Raw genomic sequence first — 18,328 nt, 5'->3', positions numbered from 1 at the left:
AGACCTGGGGACAGCAGTGGGACAGGTGCAGGGAGAGGCCCGGCCCGGCCACCAGAGGCTGACCTCAGACAGACAGCCCAGCCAAGAGAGGACCCTAGATCTTGGGGGGGGGTCCCCAGAGGGAGGCAGGGAGGGCACTTGTAGTTGGGCGGGGAGTGTGGATACACACTGTCTGCAAACTAGGCACACCCTGAAGTCCTGGACCCCAGCCTAGGCATTGGGTGGAGCCTGTCCACACCCTAACGGAGGAGCCCCACTGTCTGTCTGCCTGTCTCTCTTAAATAGGGGTCTGTCAGTTGATTCCATTCGGGCATGTGACAGGCATGTCTGTCCCAGGCAAAGCATGTGTCTCCTGCAGGAAGTCAGGCGGGGTGGACATGGGGTCCAGGCCCGACTCGACTGGGCTGTTTGAGGCCCAGGTGGACAAGAGGCCTCTGTCCCGGCCCCTCCACCCACCTGCCCACCCCCCACAGGGAGCACAGAATTCCCGGAAAGGCCAGGGGCTGGCTGGGGCTTCAAAGCTAGCCTGGAGGCTCCCACCCCACTCGCAGTGGGAGGAGGGTGAGGGATGGGGCGTTCACTTCCCCACAGCAGGAGAGAGACTCCTGCACACTCAGGGATCACAGCCCCATCCAGGGGCTTAGAGATGGAGGCAGGCTCGCCATCACCCACAGAGGTACAAACTCGCGTGCAGACTCCCAGCCACACACAGAGAATACAGGCTGACCAATATGAACACGCGCAAACAGCACATGGAGAGCCCAGGCCATGGGACAGCCACATACAGCCACACAGAGTGACTTAGTCTTATAAGTATCATCACCCACTGAGCTGCACACAGAGATCACAGACGGATGCAGGGATAGGCTCACACTGCTTTACAGCCACTACAGACTCACAGACAGCATCACCCACGGACTCACAGCCACACCAAAGAGAACCAACAGGCAAATCACACACAGACTCACAGCCACACACAGAGCCAGAGCACACAGACAAATATGATTCTACAGAGCCGACAACATCATACACAGGCCCAGCATCTCCCACACACGCGATTCCAGGTTCAGATGACCCTGGAGGCTAACATCCAGGTTCAGCCTCTATCATGATACCTCTGTGCATGTGAATTTGTGTATGAACTTGTGACCACATACAGCTCTGGTCACAGAGAGAGAGGCACCCACAGGCAGACACGATTGTACAGACAGAGAAGCCGCAGTTACAGACACATGCACAACTGCATTCAAGCAGACAGGTGCACACAGACGTGTATACACAGCTATTCACACAAATCAAGTCAGGGAAGAATGCACAGGGAATGCATATATAGGCTCACAAACTGGAGAAACAGGGATGCAGAGAGTACACTTACTATCATTACAAAGAGGAAATGCAGAAAATACACCTAAAGCTGCATGAAGAGGAAACAAGGGAACATACACTGGCACCAGAAGTAATGCCCTTAGGGAGCACACACCTATAGCCACTCACGGAGGAGAGGTGCAAACATGGTGCCAGAGAAGAAAGACACACAGACATCGGAGACACACACACAGAGGAGAGACAGATAAACACACTTCTCACACACAAGCATTACAAAGGAGACACATAAGCACCCAGGGAACACACACACACAGCCCCATATAGATGAATTGCACAAGCAGATGGGACCAACACACAGTGGTCAAAAAGGAAACACACGAGTTGGATAGGCAGCGATAGACACAAGACACAACAAGGCAAGTAACATAGTAAGACACATGTGGAACTCACATACATGTGTTTTTTGCTGGGAACATGTACAGGTAGCTGAGATACCCTCAGGGTATTCATACACAGGCGTGCGGGCACAAGCCAGCAGGTGCACACACACACACCACTCCCCTGTCTATCCCGGCCTACTCTGTGTCTCTCGTCTCTCTCCTCTTCCCCCCTGAGAGCCATTAAACATCTGTGCTCCAGGCCAGCCAGGGAAAGAGACACCTGTCAGCAGAGGCCTTGGCCCAAATGACTAAGGGGCGGGGGGATGGGGACTGGCTAGGCAGGTGTCTAGATTTCAAGAAAAGTTTGAAGTGTCCCATCCAAAGAACTAGTGAAACTTCAACAAAAAACAGATGCCCTCACCCACCACCTCCCAGCAGCAGCTTCCTCCTCTGATCATTGTCCTCCTCTCCATGGGCCAGCCCTGCCCTCCAACATTGCCCAGCACAAGGCCAACTGGGCACACAGCTGGAGGTCAATGAATGCTACTTATCAAGTGTCATATTATCATCATTATTTTTATTTCTGCCGAGTGAACTCTTCTAGGGGAGGGGCAAATCTTCATCCAGCTCTGCACCCCATAGCTCAGCTAAGTTTCAGGGCATTGCAAATAGCAGGTGTTCCACATATGCTGGTAGGAGGAAAAACAAAGGGAAAGTGAAATCTGGCTGCAGAGGCAGCCTGCTTTAGAAGGAACAGATGTCTTTAAGCTTGACCGAGGCCTTGAGGCCGTGCCAGGGATAAGAACGCTTTGTTCGTTCATCAAAGTAGGGCCCTTTCTCAGGGTCGTTTTAAGGCTTTTGTTGGTTCATTAAAGCAGACCCTCATGGGACATTTGGGATTCCTATAGAATCTATTAAAAGTCAGTTTAGGATCTTGTCAGTTCTTCTAAGCAGACCCCTGCTTTTCATTAAAACACTACTCAGCAGTCTTCAGGGGAGGGAGCCACGGAGCAAAGCAGTTAACAGTGCAAGCTTTCCCAGCTCTGCCACTTAGGAGCTGTGTGGCCAGGAGCAAGTTTCGAAACCTCACTGTTTCAGCTTCCCGCAGGGCTTACTACTGCCTAACTCAGGGCCATGGGGAAGACTGAATGAATGAATACAGGTGAAGCACTAAGAACAATGCTTGACATACAGTAATCGCTCAATAACATCTTTGTGAAAGGAATTAATGAACTCTTCTCTGCCAGTGAAGGCATCCCCCCACTGATCTGGGTTTGGATTCTAATCTCTCCTTTCATGCAGGCTCCCCACAGATAACTCTTCCGTCCCTCAAAGCAGCCCCTGGACTGCAAGGCTTTTTGAGTTAGTGTCTGGTCCCCTGTGCCTGGACCACCCCCGTCTTTCCCTCACGTGGTAAGATGCCCTCCGGCACAGGGCCGGCCTGGCAGCTCCCCTCTCCTTGACCTTTCCAGGAGGCTGAGGGGAGGACACCTTTACACTCAGTGGGGTGCTGGGTGGGAGCTTCAGGCGGACACCCCACTTCGGGAAGAGCCTGGGGAGTTCAGAGCCTGGCTCCTGTCCCCCAATCCCCCCAGCCCTGCTGGAGGAAGCAAGTTTCTTTGCAAAAAATTAAACATCCTCTTTGTGAGAGGCAAGAAAACAGGAAGCATCCCACAGGGTGAACATGGGCCCCCAATGCCTGGCACCCCCTCCTCTCTGTGGAGCAGTGCCTGGTGGCTTGAACCCTTGCTTTCTCACACTTGCTCACCTCTGCAGGGGAGCCATGTTCCCACCACCCCCCACAATGCCCTTGAACTCTGCTGACAAGCTGTGGCTTCCTCTCTGGCTCTCCAGAGTCTCTGCGCGGCCGTCTACACCTCCTCCCAGGGCCCCACATAAATGCAGAGCACACCACTACGGAAAGAGTGAAGGAACAAAGCAACAAAAGGGTGAATTCAGCAAACATCTATTGAACACCACCTGTGTGCCAGGCCCTATTCTAGGTGCCAGGGAGGCAGCAGTGAACAAAACAACAGAAACCCCTGCCTAGCGAAGCTCACATTTCTAAGGAATGATGAATCTATCGTTCAGTTGTTTGAATACTCGCCAAGCTCATTCCCACTTCAGGGTCTTTGCACTTGGGTGTTCCCTCTGCCTGGAATGCTCTTCCTCCAAATATTCCTAGGGTGTGCTCCCCTTCAGGTCTCAGCTCAAATGTCACCTCGTCAGAAAGCCTTCCCTGACCACACTGTCTAATATAGCAATTCAACCCCTGTTACTCTCCAATCCTTTCACCCTCCTTTATTATCCTTCATAGCTTTTATCACCAACTGACATATTTATATACTTAATAGTATATTTACATTTAGTAGTTACTTTAGTAAGTAGATATGTATAGATACTAGCAGATTTATATATATTTATCAGCATATACATTTATATAAGATATGTATATTTTATACATAAACTATACAGAAAAGCATAAATAAATATTTCCACTTGACATATTTATATTTATTTTCTAATATATAATTTATATACTAGTAAATATTAGACATCACTATATATTTCTATATCATCACATATGCAGTAAATGGTGTATGTTTACACATCGAATATATATATATATGCTCCTTTGTCTCCTTTTCCTTAATCTGTAAACTGGGGCAAACACACCTATTATTAAAAATGAAATTATGTAAACTTATAATTAAATAAATTAGATTTTAAAAGGTGATAAATACTCAAAACTTATCACTTCTTAATTATTATTTTACTACATTTCATTATTTCTATGCTCCTGAGATCATTTATCCCTATTTTAATTGTACTGTAGAAATAATACACACTGGTGCACTAGTGCGTCTCTTCCAGACTCTGTGTTCCGTGACTACACCTTGGTAAGTTGAAATCTGACAACATGATAGTATGTAAACCATGGAAACTGGCAAATGTTAGAAATCAGGGCTTCCTCTCCCTCTCCACCTAAATAGCTGATTGTTAACCATTTACCAGCACACCACTGAGAGCACTCAAAAGAGTGCCTGGCACATGGTAAACGCTATAACAAATGTTTCCATTACTATATTTGCTTGTGCACTGGGTCGAGATGCAGTTTTTTTTTTCTAGGTCCGAGTTAAAAGTGTTTGAAGAACACAGAATTAGAGACAGTGTGCGGAACTACACCTATTTAATCCTGCCAATGACTCTCTGTGGAGTCTGAACTACTTGTTATCCCCATTTTACAGAAGGAGAAACCGCAGTTCTGAGACGGTAACAGTCAGAAGGCGCTATCAATTAGCGGAAGTGGGATTTGAAATTGCAGCCGAGCAGCTTCTGCGCGCTCGCGCACTTAATTAACGCACTCTCCTTCCTCTCAAATTCGCTACCCCAGAGGTGATTGCACTTCGCGGCGCGCGAAAAATAAATAGGTGCCGCCGCGCGCGTTGTATCTTGGGAAATGTAGTCCACAGGCTCAAGGAATACTATTGTACAAGAAGGGAGGGGCGGAGAGTACGTCTATTTTCGCCTTGTAACAAAAGAACAAAGTCAGTTCTCGTGCCTCGCGACCTTTCGGCCATGCCGTGCGCGACTTCGGCGGCTTTACTCGCGCCCGTTGCATGCTGGGAACGGCAGTTCGCCTGACCGGCTACGTCGGCGCAAGATGCCGGAACTCACGTGGTACGTTCAGGTCGGGTCCCCGCTTTGCGCGAGCCACCGCGTTCCACGATGACAGGCTTTCCACGCTCCGGTCACCCTTAGGCATGCGCGACAGACATTCGGATCAACTAAGAATACAAACTGAAGCCCTACGACTTCTCACCGGTTTGTGCTTTCGCCGAGGCTCGGGCTGCTTGCGGACCGGTCTCCTTCGTTCCGCTTCTCCCCGCTCCGAAAGTTTAAGGTAGGCCCTGGGGCGCGGAGGACTTGGGTCCCGGCCAAGACGGTTGAGGCATGCCTGCGCTGCCCCGCCGGTGAGGGAAGGAGGCAAGTTCGCCCTCGGCGCTGCAGCTGCGTAGTCCGGTCAGCTGGCACCAGGTAGGCTCCAGACCCAAGGTTTGTCTGGAGAAGGGGACCACTCATGCGGGATGGTCTGGGGGTGGGCGGGGGGCGCAGAGGTCCAGATACCGGCGGAGCCGGTCTTGTGGTCCCAGTGGGGACTTGGGCTTTCAGGTAATGATGAGGAGGGACCGGCGGTGTAGCCAGAGGGCTGTTCATGGGTGGGTGTGGAGGTTTGATGGGCTGCGTGGGTGTAATAGAGGTCTGGTGGGAGTGATATTGGGGAATCGGTGAGGGCTAAAAGGCGTGTTTTAGTCGATGTGTTCAAGGGGGCCAATGGGATGTGTTCATTAGTTAATGAGGGGATGGTAGAGTGGGCAACTAGAAGATAATGGGAGGCACATAGGAGTGTGATCCTTGAGGAACTGATGGAGGTATGATATTCAACGGGTTAATAAAGAGTGGTGGGGCATAGTGATTGAAAGGATAATGGTGCGGCTGTGGAGGGAATAATAGAGGCCGGTAAAAGTCATGATCAAGGAACTAATGGGAGTAGTGATCAAAGAAGAGAGAATGAGAGGCTGAAGGGGTGTTGTAATAAAAAGATTTTAGTGGGTGATGATGGTATGATCCTTGAAGAATTAATAGGAGCAGAGTGAGCAAAGAGGAGGTAATAGTAAGCTGTTGGGTGGGGAGAAGGGTGGGCAGTGAGGGGAGAATGTGGAACTGATGTATGATTATCAGGGATTAACATGAATGTGTGGTAGTGAAGGGTTACAGGGGGCTAGTGGTGTGATCTATGAAGGATCAGTTGGAGGGCCAGGTTAATGGGGACTGATAAATCATAGCAATTGAGAGCTCGATGGGGAGCTAATAGGCCATGATTGTCCAGGCATTAATGGGGGGGCGGCGATAAAGATGTAGTAATAAAGGAATTATTGGGGGCCTAATCACTTCAGGGGAGAGAGATTAAGGAGGTGGGGAGTGCAGTGAGGTAGTATGAGGATAATGGGGTGAAAGCAAGGGATTAATGGGGGGCTAGTAGGGCTATATGACTCTAGGGGCAATGAGGAGAGCTGGGAATACAGTGAGATGTTATTGGGGATAAGGTGGTCAGAGAAGGGTTGATAGTGGGGTTTAATATGTGGTGGGTGAGTGACAGCAGTGGGAGGTGGACAGGGTCAGTAATGGGTCATCTATGAGATAAGTGTTGGGTTTGTGGGATCTTTGGGGGGGATCTGTGGGGTTAGTGATGGAGCCTGAGAGCTCAGTGGTGGGGTCCTTCAGGTTCAGTGAGTTCATTGGGGTTAGTGACTGGGCTCCAGCCTTCCCACCTGTTGAATGAGCTGTCACATGGGTCAGATGAGCCCGGTTTAGTTTTTGTGGTTCTCGCTGCCCTGCAGAGGTAGGTGATGGCCCACTTACTGATATAGGGCGGCGTCAGCTTACTGTTGGCAGGTCCCTGGGCAAACAGTGTGTGAGATGGGACGGACGTCAAAGGACAAGCGGGATGTCTACTACCGCCTAGCCAAGGAGAATGGCTGGCGTGCCCGCAGTGCCTTCAAGCTGCTACAACTTGACGAGGAATTCCAGCTCTTCCAAGGTCCCCACTTGGCGGGCGAGTCATTGGGGGATGGGGTGGGCGAAAGGAATAGACAAGTGGGCTAGGTCTACAGAGCTCCCTGTGGTAGGTGGGCTGACTTGGAGGGTCTATGGGGCAGAGGCCAGTCAGGAAGATGGGCAGGTACACGAAAGGAGATGGGCATCTAGGCAGCAGATAGATACGGGTGCTCCCCAGGGGAAAGGGGTGAACTTTGCAGGGTCCCAGGTTGGAGAGGTGGGTGCAGCTGACCACTACACCTTCCTGTGTATGCTCAGGTGTGACGCGGGCAGTTGACCTGTGTGCGGCCCCGGGCAGCTGGAGCCAGGTGCTGAGCCAGAAGATTGGGTGAGTGTGGAGTCCCAGATGGGAGGGTGGGAGGGCAGGTTAGATGGAGGGTGGACCAGGAGTGATAACTGGGCTGACATGGACCGTGTTGTCCACAGGGGCCAGGGGTCCGGCCACGTGGTGGCCGTGGACCTTCAGGCTATGGCTCCACTACCAGGTGTGTTACAGATCCAGGGGGATATCACCCAGGTGAGAGCATGGCTTGGGGTGTTGGGGTGTATCCTGGGCAAAGGCCCCCCAACGTGGGGGCTACGGCAAGTGGAAGAGAGAAAGAGAAAGACAAACAAGACTGAGAAAGACAGACAGAGATAGAGTAACTGAGAGAACCCAAGAGAGTGTAACAGCAGAGAAACAGAGCCAGCCTGTCATCATCACAGAGAGACAGCAAAAAAATGATCCCAGAGATGGAGCCCAGTCTTAGGCAAAGCCTGAGAATTTGGCTGACCCAGGGGCTGTGGGCCAGGGCCAAGGGCAGGTGGGGTTAGAGGGCTGTGGAGGGGGTACCTTGGGGCCACTCATCCTCCCTCTTTTCCATAGCTGTCCACTGCCAAGGAGATCATCCAGCACTTTGAGGGCTGCCCCGCGGACCTAGTGGTGTGCGACGGGGCTCCTGATGGTAAACAGCAGGGATTGGGAGGCCAGGCGGGGGCCCTGTGTGTGTCCTTCTCTGTATGTCCTGCCTTTGTTGGCTTCTTTTACTGTCTCTCCTCTCCACTGTCAGCTGTTCCTACATCTAGCAACTTCTCCCTACCTCTGTTTCCTATTCTCTGCCTCTGTCTTCTCCCTCCCTGTACTCTACCGTTTGGGTTTTGTCCACCCTTTCATCTTCTTATTGCTCATCTCTCTGCAGCTGTCCAATTCCATCTTAGTGTTCACTGTTTTTCTTTTTTTTTCAGTTAGTTAGCCATCCATCCATTCAGCACATTTACTGAGCACCTGTTGTGTGTCAGGCACTGTTGTACATGTTGGGAAAATATTTGTGAATAAAACTCTACTAATCTCTGACCTTATAGAGCTGGTGTTCTAGTGGGAGCAGACAGAAGAGAAACAAGTGATTGAGCTATGTAGCCTGTCAAAAGGTGATAGGTACCATGGGATGTCAATGAAAAGGAGAGGGAAGAGGGGAGTGCCTGTAGGACTTTTAAATGAAGTTGGGAAGGCCTCATTGGCCTTAGCACAAAAACCTAAAGGAGTCAAGGGAATGGTCCAGGGGCACGTCTGGAGGAAGAACAATCCAGGTAAAGGAATTGGCCTATGCAAAGGCCCTGAGGTAGGAGGGTGCTTGGCATGTGTGAGGAATAGCGAGATCAGTGTGGCTGGATTGGAGTGAGTGAGCAGGAGAGTTGTAAGAGGTGAGAACAGATCCTTGTGTGGATCTTTCTGGGCCACAGTGGTGACTTTGGCTTCTTCACTGAGATGAGAGCGTGGGGAAAACCATGAGAGGGTTGTGAGCAGAGGAGGGTCGTGCCTGACTTGGGTTGTGACAGGATCCCTCTGGCTGCTGTGAGCAGTGTGAGGGGTGAGACCTGGGGAGGGGAGGCCGCTGCAGTCTTCCAGGTGGAGTTGAGAAGATTTGCTAATGGCTTAAATGTGGGTGTGAGGAGAGAGTGGTGGGTGGGTGTGTGTCAAAGGTAACTCGAAGGTTTTTGGCTTGAACAACTGGAAGGATCAGATGAGATGGGAAAGATGATGGGAGGAGCAGGTTTGGGCAGGAAGATCGGGAGTTTGTTTTTGGATGTATTGTGTCTGAGATGTTTGTTCTGATCTGAGTCTGGAGTTAAGAGGAACAGTCAGGACTGGAGGTAGAAATGATGATAACAATATTCACGCCTGAGGTTGTTTTGAGAATAAAAATGAGTGCCTAAGGGTTAGGAGTTCAGAGTACGCATCTAGCTGGCAGGTAGTATTTGCATGCAGAACCTTAGCAGTAAGAGAGCCTAGGAAATGTTTTTAGCGCTCTAACCTCTCTGGGAGGTTAGAACAGGAGCATAGCTAGACTGGATGGCCCCCTAATGCTGTTCTCTTGATGCAGTAACCGGTCTCCATGATGTTGATGAGTATATGCAGGCCCAGCTCCTCCTAGCCGTGAGTAACCCTGGCTGCCCCTGCCTCAGTTTGGCCCCCTCCTGGCTGTCTCCACCTCATCCTTAGCCATCTGTCCTGCCCACAGGCTCTGAACATTGCTACACATGTCTTGAAGCCAGGGGGCTGCTTTGTGGCCAAGGTAAGGCTCAGGGAACCTGGTAGGGGGTAGAGAGGGGTCTCCAAAGGTCATCCTCATGCCTCCATCTCTGCCTCCCCACCCTGCAGATCTTCCGAGGCCGGGATGTGACACTGATCTACAGTCAACTGCGTGTCTTCTTCTCCACTGTGCTCTGTGCCAAGCCCAAGAGCAGCCGGAACTCCAGCATTGGTCAGTGGGGTGGAGGGGCCAGGCTGGAGGGTGCGCATCTCAGGGACCCATCCGCACGGGGTGGTGGTGCCAGTCGCCCCTCTCTCAACCTTATCCCCACAGAGGCCTTTGCTGTCTGTAAGGGTTATGACCCCCCTGAGGGCTTCCTGCCGGACCTGACCAAACCCCTGCTGGACCACTCTTACGGTGAGAGCCAGAGCCCTGGGCCCCATCCCTGGGGAGAGTCTGTCCACCAATGGAATTTATGTCCCAGGAGGGCCCTCAGCCCCACCCCCTGGTGGAAACTCTGCCCCTTAGGGGAATTCTGTCCCAAAAGGATCCTCAGCCCCACCCTCTGGAAATTCTACCCCTGTATGGATATTTTGTCCCAGGAGGATCTTTAGCCCAGTGGCCTAGTGGTAACTCTTGGACCTGGTGAAAATTCTGTCATGGGAGGATCCTGAGTTCTACCCCAAGGGAGACTCCACTTGCCCGCAGAGATTCTAGACTAAGAAGACTCAGTCACACCCCAGGTGGAAACCCCACCCCTGTGTGGGAATTTCACCCTGTGAGGGCCTTCAGACTGACCCCTAGAGGGAAAAAGCACAAAGCGGCTCTTGTGGCAGGCGCACTTGAGTGAGACAAAGTCCAGACAGAATATGGCAGGTGGACATAAGTGCAGTTGGAGAAAAGTGGGTTGGGGGGTGGTGTGTTTTAGAACAGGTGATCATGGAGGGCTTCTCTGAGGAAGTGATCTGAACCAAATGAAGGATTTCTGGTAAAGGAGGGTAACAGTAGCTGGTGGATATGTTAGGGAGGCCTCGCTACCCATCCTGGGTACAGCCTGAGTCACAACTGGTCCCAGACACCCCAGCCCTGTCCTGCCTCATCTCTCCCTGCTTGTCAGATCCAGATTTCAACCAATTAGATGGTCCCACCCGCATCATTGTACCATTTGTGACCTGTGGGGACCTGAGCGCCTATGATTCGGACCGCAGTTACCCACTGGATGTAAGCACCTAGCCAACAGTGGGTGGATGGGGGGTGCTGTCCTAGGTTCCCAGGTCCTCACCACCCCCTGCCGACATGTGTCCCTGCAGCTAGAGGACGGCTCAGAATACAAGTATACTCCGCCCACGCAGCCCCCCATCTCACCACCGTACCAGGAGGCCTGCACCTTGAAGAAGAAGGGGCGGCTGGCCAAGGAGATCCGCCCCCAGGACTGCCCCATCAGCGCAGTGGACACGTTGCCCCAGTCCCTGGCCACCCCACAGCGCCACACCCTGCTGGCCTCTGAGGTCTGGAAACATGGGCCCAGAGCCCTTAATGCCCTTTCTCTGTGCCCACAGTGACCCCCTCCTCGTGTGCCTCCTTCTGCCCCAAATCACATGGTTTCTGGGACAAACTTCTCTTCCCCGCCTCCCAATAGCTATAAAAATCAATGGGTAAAACCAAGTACAGTGAATGGAAAAGCTTAGCCAAGTATCTGAATCCCTTCTTTTTTTCTTGGGTAGGTGGAAGACAGTGAAATGAACTGTTCGCCTTAAGGTGTTAAGGTAAGTTTGCCTTTTTGTCTAAGAATTTGAGTAAATGGCACCTTTAAGAAAAAGCTGAGTAAAATTTCACCTTTGAAATTTTTACATCAACTGGTAAGATTTCAGTCAGCAAACCTTTACTAAAACACCTGATCTTATGTGCCAGGAACTGCTTTAAGGATTTTACATATTGGGGCACTCGGTAAACATTTATTGAGCATATGCTGTGTGCTGGGCATTGTTCTAGGTTTGAAGATAGAGCAGGGAACAACACAGACAAATATCCTGGCCCTCAGAGCTTCTAGTTTGGGAAAGAGGTGATAAGCAATAACACAGTCTAAATGCAGGAGTTTCCACCCACACATACACAAACTATTTATCTTTATCTCTCTATATATGTATTTTACATATTGGGGCACTCGGTAAACATTTATTGAGCATATGCTGTGTGCTGGGCATTGTTCTAGGTTTGAAGATAGAGCAGGGAACAACACAGACAAATATCCTGGCCCTCAGAGCTTCTAGTTTGGGAAAGAGGTGATAAGCAATAACACAGTCTAAATGCAGGAGTTTCCACCCACACATACACAAACTATTTATCTTTATCTCTCTATATATGTACACACACACACACACACACACACACACATATATATATATAATGTAAAAGTAATATGAGATATGAAGAAATTTTTAAAGCAGGGTAAAGAGGTCAAGAATTCTAGGGGGTGGCAGTTTGCAGTTTTTAAAAAGGTTATCATGGAAGGTCTCACTGAGGTAATGTTTGAGCAGAGACCTGAAGAAGATGAAGGAGGGAATCGTGTGTTTATCTAGGGGAAGAGCATTCCAGGGAGAGGAAATAGCAAATACAAAGGCCCTGAGGTGGAACCCTGCCTGGTATGTGAGGGAGCAGTGAGGAGCCAGTTTTCCTGGAACAGTCTGGGCTAAACCTATCAGTGCTGGAGGGCTTCGCATCCTCAGGATACCACATTAGAGGACATCCCTGTCTGGCAATGGCTTTGCGGGTTATTCAGACCAAGTCTTCGATTAAAATAAGAAGTAAAAAAGACATCTTTAAAAAAATGAAATAGCAAATCACAATGGGAAGAGATATTTATAATCCCTATGTATAGTATCCTTGATATTTAAAAAACTGCTGTAAGTCAGTAAGGAAAAGAAAATATGAGAATGGCCAGTAAGCACATGAAAAGCTGCTCATCAGGGAAATGCAGGTTAGAACTAAAAAGATTGACAATACTAAGCATCTGGAAGGATGTGCAGCATTTGGAACTCTTGAATACACCCATGGCAGCATATAATGGTGTAGCCACTGGAAAATTGTTAGGCGTTATCTGCTAAAGCTGCATGTGTGCCAGTTCCACTCCTAAGAAATGAGTACTAGAATGTCCCTAGCCAGCACTATTTGTAGTACCCCCAGACTAGATACAGCCCAAATATCCATCAGCTATAGAATGGATCGTTAAATCCTGGTTTATTCGCAGTGGAGAACTACACATCAAATAATGAACATTATATGTTTTATGCATTTTTCTGTGTGTTATGGTTCACAATGAAAGTAAAGGAGAAAACTTCAAAAAATGTTAGTAGCTGAGCAAACAATGATTATAGTAGAAGACAGTGGGGAAACATATTTTGGTTTAAAACTTCCTTTTACTTTGACCTTTAGTTAGCTGGCAATCTGATAAGGACTCGGAAGCTGTTTGCTGTCAGGAAAACCAGAACTTGAGTTGATGAACTTGTTTTCAAATATCTCATCAACCGGTCCTGAACATACAAGCTCCGAGTGGGAACCTGCAGCAACCACCAGGAACACAGCGAGGAAAGTAACATCACGGAATGTCCGTCTGCACTGCAGAGGGGATTCTTGAGTGGGGTCTTGCCTCTTCTCTAAATCTTTCCAGCCGTGTCCTGATTATGTCCAGAATTCACCCTGAGAGTGGGGGTTCTTAACCTGGGTAGAAGTCAGTGTTATGTGTGGATTTGATGGAGGGAAATATTACATCTTTATTTTCACTAATATAACTGAAATTTTAGCTATACTCCCGGATCTGAATGCTGGCATCAAATCGCAATAAGTAAAGGCAGTGCCTGCAACTTCCACGAATACAGATCACAGTTACTTTTTTATGTTATGTTACAGTCGTTGCAGGCATCTTAAAATATTGTTCACGTTGGTCACTACTTTGAATAAGGTCTTAAAATTTGATGTATTAATAAAAAAAAGTTCATATAGCATCCCAATGTTGTTTCATTTTAACATGGTAACTCTTTTTCTAGTTTTGTTGAAATATAATTGATATAATGTGTAAGTTGAAAGTGTACAACATAATGATTTGATATATGTGTATATTGCAAGATAACTACTGCAGGTTTAATTAACATCTATCACCTCACATAGTTACAGTTTTTTTTCATGTGATGGGAAGTTTTAAGATTTGCTCTCTTAGCAACTTTCAAATATACAATATAGTACTGATAAGTATAGTCACTATGCTGTATATTACATCCCCAGAACTTATTTATAACTAGAAGTGTTGTACCTTTTGACCACCTTCACCCATTTTTAGATTCCACATATAAGTGAGATCACACAGTATTTGTGTTTCTCTGACTAATTTCATTTAGCATAATACTCTCAAGGTCTGTCCACGTAGTCACAAATGGCGGGTTTCCTTTTTTATGGCTGAATAATATTCTATCATATGCGTATACCGCATTTTCTTTATTCATTCATCTGTCGACAGACCCCTAGGTTGTTTCCATATCTTGGCTATTGTAGATAATACTGCAATGAACATTGGGGTGCAGATAGCTCTTTGAGGCAGTGATTCCATCTCCTTTGGATATATACCCAGAAGTATATATTTGGGATACGGGGAATGCTGGATCATATGGTGGTTCTATTTAATTTTTTGAGGAACCTCCATGCTGTTTATTTAGTTTCCATAATCCTGTGTATTTGAGTGTGTGTGTGTATGCACATGCACACGCATGCTTTCAAAAATATTCTATGAAGGGGTCCACAGACTTGATCAGATCAGATTCCAAAGGGTTCCCCAGGACACATTTTTTTTTTTTAGCTGTGCTGCATGGCTTGTGGGATCTCAGTTCCCCGATCAGGGATTGAACCCGCACCACGGCAGTGAAAGCCCAGAATCCTAACCACTAGGCCACCAGGGAACTCCCCAGAACAAATTTTTTACATTAAGAACTCCTCTCTTAAAGGAATATCAGAAAGTGTGCCATGACTGCCGTCCTGAATTTCTATATTTTAGCAAACAGGAGCTGACAAACACCAGCTACATGGGCAGACCCGGTTTCCGCAGCTTACTCGCTTATCTTTAGAAAATCACTGTTCTTTGTCCAAACACCATCCATTGACCTCAGGACTACCGACATCCCAGTCTGTGACCCCAGGTGTTTCTATACCTGACTTTGTGACCCTGGGAGTATCCATACTGAGTCTAACCCCAGGGGGCCCACACCACAGCTTGTTAACCCAGGAGTCTTATCACCCACGTCAGTATGACCACAGGAATGTCCACACCCCAGTCTGTGTGACTCCAGGAATGTAAAACAGAAGTGTCCACACAAAAGGTAGTGTGTCCACACCCATCACCATGTAAATTCAGCAGTGTCCACACTAGAGTCAGTGACGCCCCAGGAGTGTGGACAGCCCAGTTTGTATAATCCCAGGAGTATCCACATCTCAATTCCCAGGAGCGTAAACACACCAGCCTTTGGGACCCTGTGGGCATACTCACCTCGGGCTGTGTGTTCCTGGTGTCCACCCCCATCTGTGTAATGTCAGAAGTATACACCGAAAGTCTCTCTGACGGGAGCAGTGTCTAATTCGCAGTCTGTGCTAGCCAGTGGAGTCCACACCCGCAAGTGTGTGGCCGAGGAGGGGCCCACCCGGCCTAGGCCTGCTCTCTGAGCTTGGGAGTGCCCACTCTCCACCTGCGTGGCCCTATTCTTGCGACTCCAGGAGTGTCCACGCCCCTCAGTGTGACCCCAGAATTTTCCACGCCAAAGTCAGTTTGTCCCCAGAGGTACATCCGTCCCAGCCCGTGTGTCTCCAGTGGGGTACTTACTTTAGTCTGAGTGACTCCTGGAGTGTTTCCACCCCAGTCTGTGATGACAGGAATGTTTATTCTCCAGTCTTTGTGACCCCAGGCTTTCCGCAACACAGCCTGTGTTACCCCCAGAGTGTACACGCCCTGGTCAGATGACTGCAGGTTTGTCAATTGCTTAGACTGTGTAACAACAATGGGTGTCCATTCCCCTGTCGCTGTAACCCCCAGGGTTACCACACCTCAGTCATTGTTGCCCCCCAAGGGTATCTGCAGTGTAGTCTGTGTCACCACAGGAGGGTATATACTCCAGTCTGTGTGACACCTGGAGTATTCAAAATATAGTCTGTGTGACCCCATAAGTGTGCATATCCCAAAGCTTCTGACTGCAGCGTTGTAGAAACTCCAGTCTATTTGACCACAGGGGTGCCCACTGCAAAGTATGTCAGTCAGCAGCAGTGCCCACATCCCAGTCTGGGTGACCTCACCAATAGCATATGTCAGGTTTTGTCACCATAGAAATGTCCACCCCCTCTGTCTGACCCCAGGAGTCTCCAGACGCCAATGTGTGTCCTGAGGAAAGCACACCCCTAGTCTGTGTTACAAAAGCATTGTTTGTTTACACCCCAGTCTGTCACTGTTGGCTTTCTACCTGCCAGTCAGTGTCCCCTAGGAGTGATCATTCCTCAGCGCTTGAAACACCAGGAGTGTCCACACCCCAGTGTATGTAACCCCAGGAGGACCCACAGTCAGCTCGTGTTTCTCCAGAAGGGTCTACACAATAGTCTGCATGACCCCAGGATGATCAACTTTCTGTGTGACCACAGGAGTGGCCACCACCCAGTCCATGTGTCCCTAGGATGGTACACCCTTGGCTGTGTGATCAGTGAAGTCTCTATGCTCTGGGATCTGTGACCACCAGGGTGTCACTCCCCAGCCTGCAACTCCAGAGCTTTCCACCCACTGTGGGAGCGAGGAGTGTCCCCACCTCAGTCTCTGTGGCCCCACAGGCTCATTTACTACGTCATCCCTGTCACCCTAGGAGTAGCTGAACTCCAGTCTGCGTGATGCCACAAGCGTCCACATCCCAAACAAGGTGAGCAGAGGGGTGTCTACACTTGAGTGCGTGTGACCACAAACACATCCTCCCCTTGTCTTTGTGACCCCAATGGGTCCGGTGGGTTTTACCCTGGCTGTGCCCACATCCTAATGTTTGACTACAGAAACGTCCACAGCCCAGCCTTTGTGACCCCCCAGGAGTGTCCACCCCACAATCAGAGTCCAAAAGTGGCAACGGCTTAGTCTGTGTGACTTTGGGAGGTTCCACAGCACAGTGTGAGTGGCATCGTGAGTGTGCTCATCTCAAACTGTGTGATCACAGAGGTGTCCACACTCCAGTCTCGTGGCCCAGGAACGTCCACACCTAAGTTTCTGTGACAGAAGCAATGTCCAATCTCGAGTGTATGTGACCCAGTATTGTCCAAACCCCACAGTTGCTGGCACAGCGTGTCTATACCCAGTGCCTGTGGCCTCAGGAGGGTGTGCTCCCATCAGGGTGACCACAGGAGTATGAAAGTCCCATGCCTGTGACGGCTGGTGGGTCTACACTCCAGTCTGGGTGACCCAGGGGAGGATACCCCCCATCTGTGTGACCAAAGGAGTCTGCATGTTCCAGTGTCTGTGACCACAGGGGCGTTGGTCACCCATTCAGTGTGACTAGAGGAATGCCCACACCAAATTCGGTGTGATCACACCACTGTCCACCCTCATCTGCCTGTCCTGAGAGGCATTTCTGCTGCGGTTGGTGTGATCTCAGCAGAGGGCACACTGCAAGCAGCATGACTACAGAGGTCTCCTTCTGGATAAACACAGGCTGACTGTGGGTCCTCCTGGTGTTACATACACTGGAGCGTGGACACTCCTGCCTATGATACTCCAGCAGTGTCCACGCCACAGTCCTTTGACTACAGTGGCTCCCCAGTGTATGTGTCCTCAGTCATGTCATTGTCCCAGTCTGTGGTCCAGACCCCAAAGTCTGTGACTCGGATGGTGTCCAAAGTTGAACCTGTGTGAGAAGGTACCAGATCATAGTCCATGTGACTCCAGGAGTGTCCACCCACCAATCTGTAGGAATCTAAGGGAACACATCCCAGCCCATGAGACTTCAGGAGTAGCCACTCCCCATCCTGCGTGACCACACACCAGGCTGTGTGACGCCCTAGAGCCTCCACACCCGAGTGTGTGACCCCAGGATTGCTTACACCCAAATCTAGTGACCTCATGAATGTCTACCCTGTCATCTGTTTGATCCCAGGAGTGGCCGCACCCCAGGCTATGTGACACTGGGAGGATCCATACACCAGTCAGTGTGACCCCAGGAGGGGTTACATCTAGAGAAAGAGTAATCCAGACAAAGGGGGAAAGCCTGTGCAAAGGCCCTGAGGCAGGAGCATACCTGGCACACTTGAGGTAGAGTGAGGAGACCAGTGGAGCGGGATCAGAGTGAGCGAGGCGCGAGTGGCAGGAGGTGAGGTCAGAGAGGTTACAGGGCCTGGTTCTGTAGGGCCTCTCTGGTCACGGGGAGGACTTTGGCTTTTTTTCTGAGAGAGATCTCAGAGCAGGGGTCTGAGCAGAGGAGGGCCGTGGGCTGACTT

General features: G+C 49.7%; 1 protein-coding gene across 10 annotated transcripts; it reads left to right on the top strand.

The window, feature by feature from the left end:
* The first annotated feature begins 5,343 nt into the window (after positions 1-5,343).
* FTSJ1 (FtsJ RNA 2'-O-methyltransferase 1) lies at positions 5,344-16,763 on the top strand. 10 transcript variants are annotated; one of them, XM_024116913.3, is made up of 14 exons: positions 5,349-5,387; positions 5,469-5,610; positions 7,139-7,308; positions 7,584-7,653; positions 7,752-7,842; positions 8,191-8,269; positions 9,686-9,738; positions 9,824-9,877; positions 9,964-10,066; positions 10,169-10,252; positions 10,953-11,056; positions 11,146-11,343; positions 11,560-11,601; positions 13,268-13,825. In XM_024116913.3, the coding sequence occupies exons 2-13, from the start codon at positions 5,471-5,473 to the stop codon at positions 11,590-11,592; spliced, it is 1,179 nt and encodes a 392-aa protein (XP_023972681.1). In that variant the 5' UTR covers positions 5,349-5,387; positions 5,469-5,470; the 3' UTR covers positions 11,593-11,601; positions 13,268-13,825. The 10 variants fall into 10 exon arrangements, with proteins under 10 accessions (XP_023972682.1, XP_023972681.1, XP_023972683.1 ...); XM_024116914.3 differs by having other exon boundaries at positions 5,344-5,610; positions 10,959-11,056; XM_007115720.4 differs by lacking the exon at positions 5,349-5,387 and having other exon boundaries at positions 5,478-5,610; positions 7,150-7,308; positions 13,268-13,824.
* Positions 16,764-18,328: the final 1,565 nt, after the last annotated feature.

Source organism: Physeter macrocephalus, chromosome 21 (assembly GCF_002837175.3).
Source record: "Physeter macrocephalus isolate SW-GA chromosome 21, ASM283717v5, whole genome shotgun sequence".
NCBI lineage: Eukaryota > Metazoa > Chordata > Mammalia > Artiodactyla > Physeteridae > Physeter > Physeter macrocephalus.
This window is presented reverse-complemented; position numbering and strand designations above follow the sequence as displayed.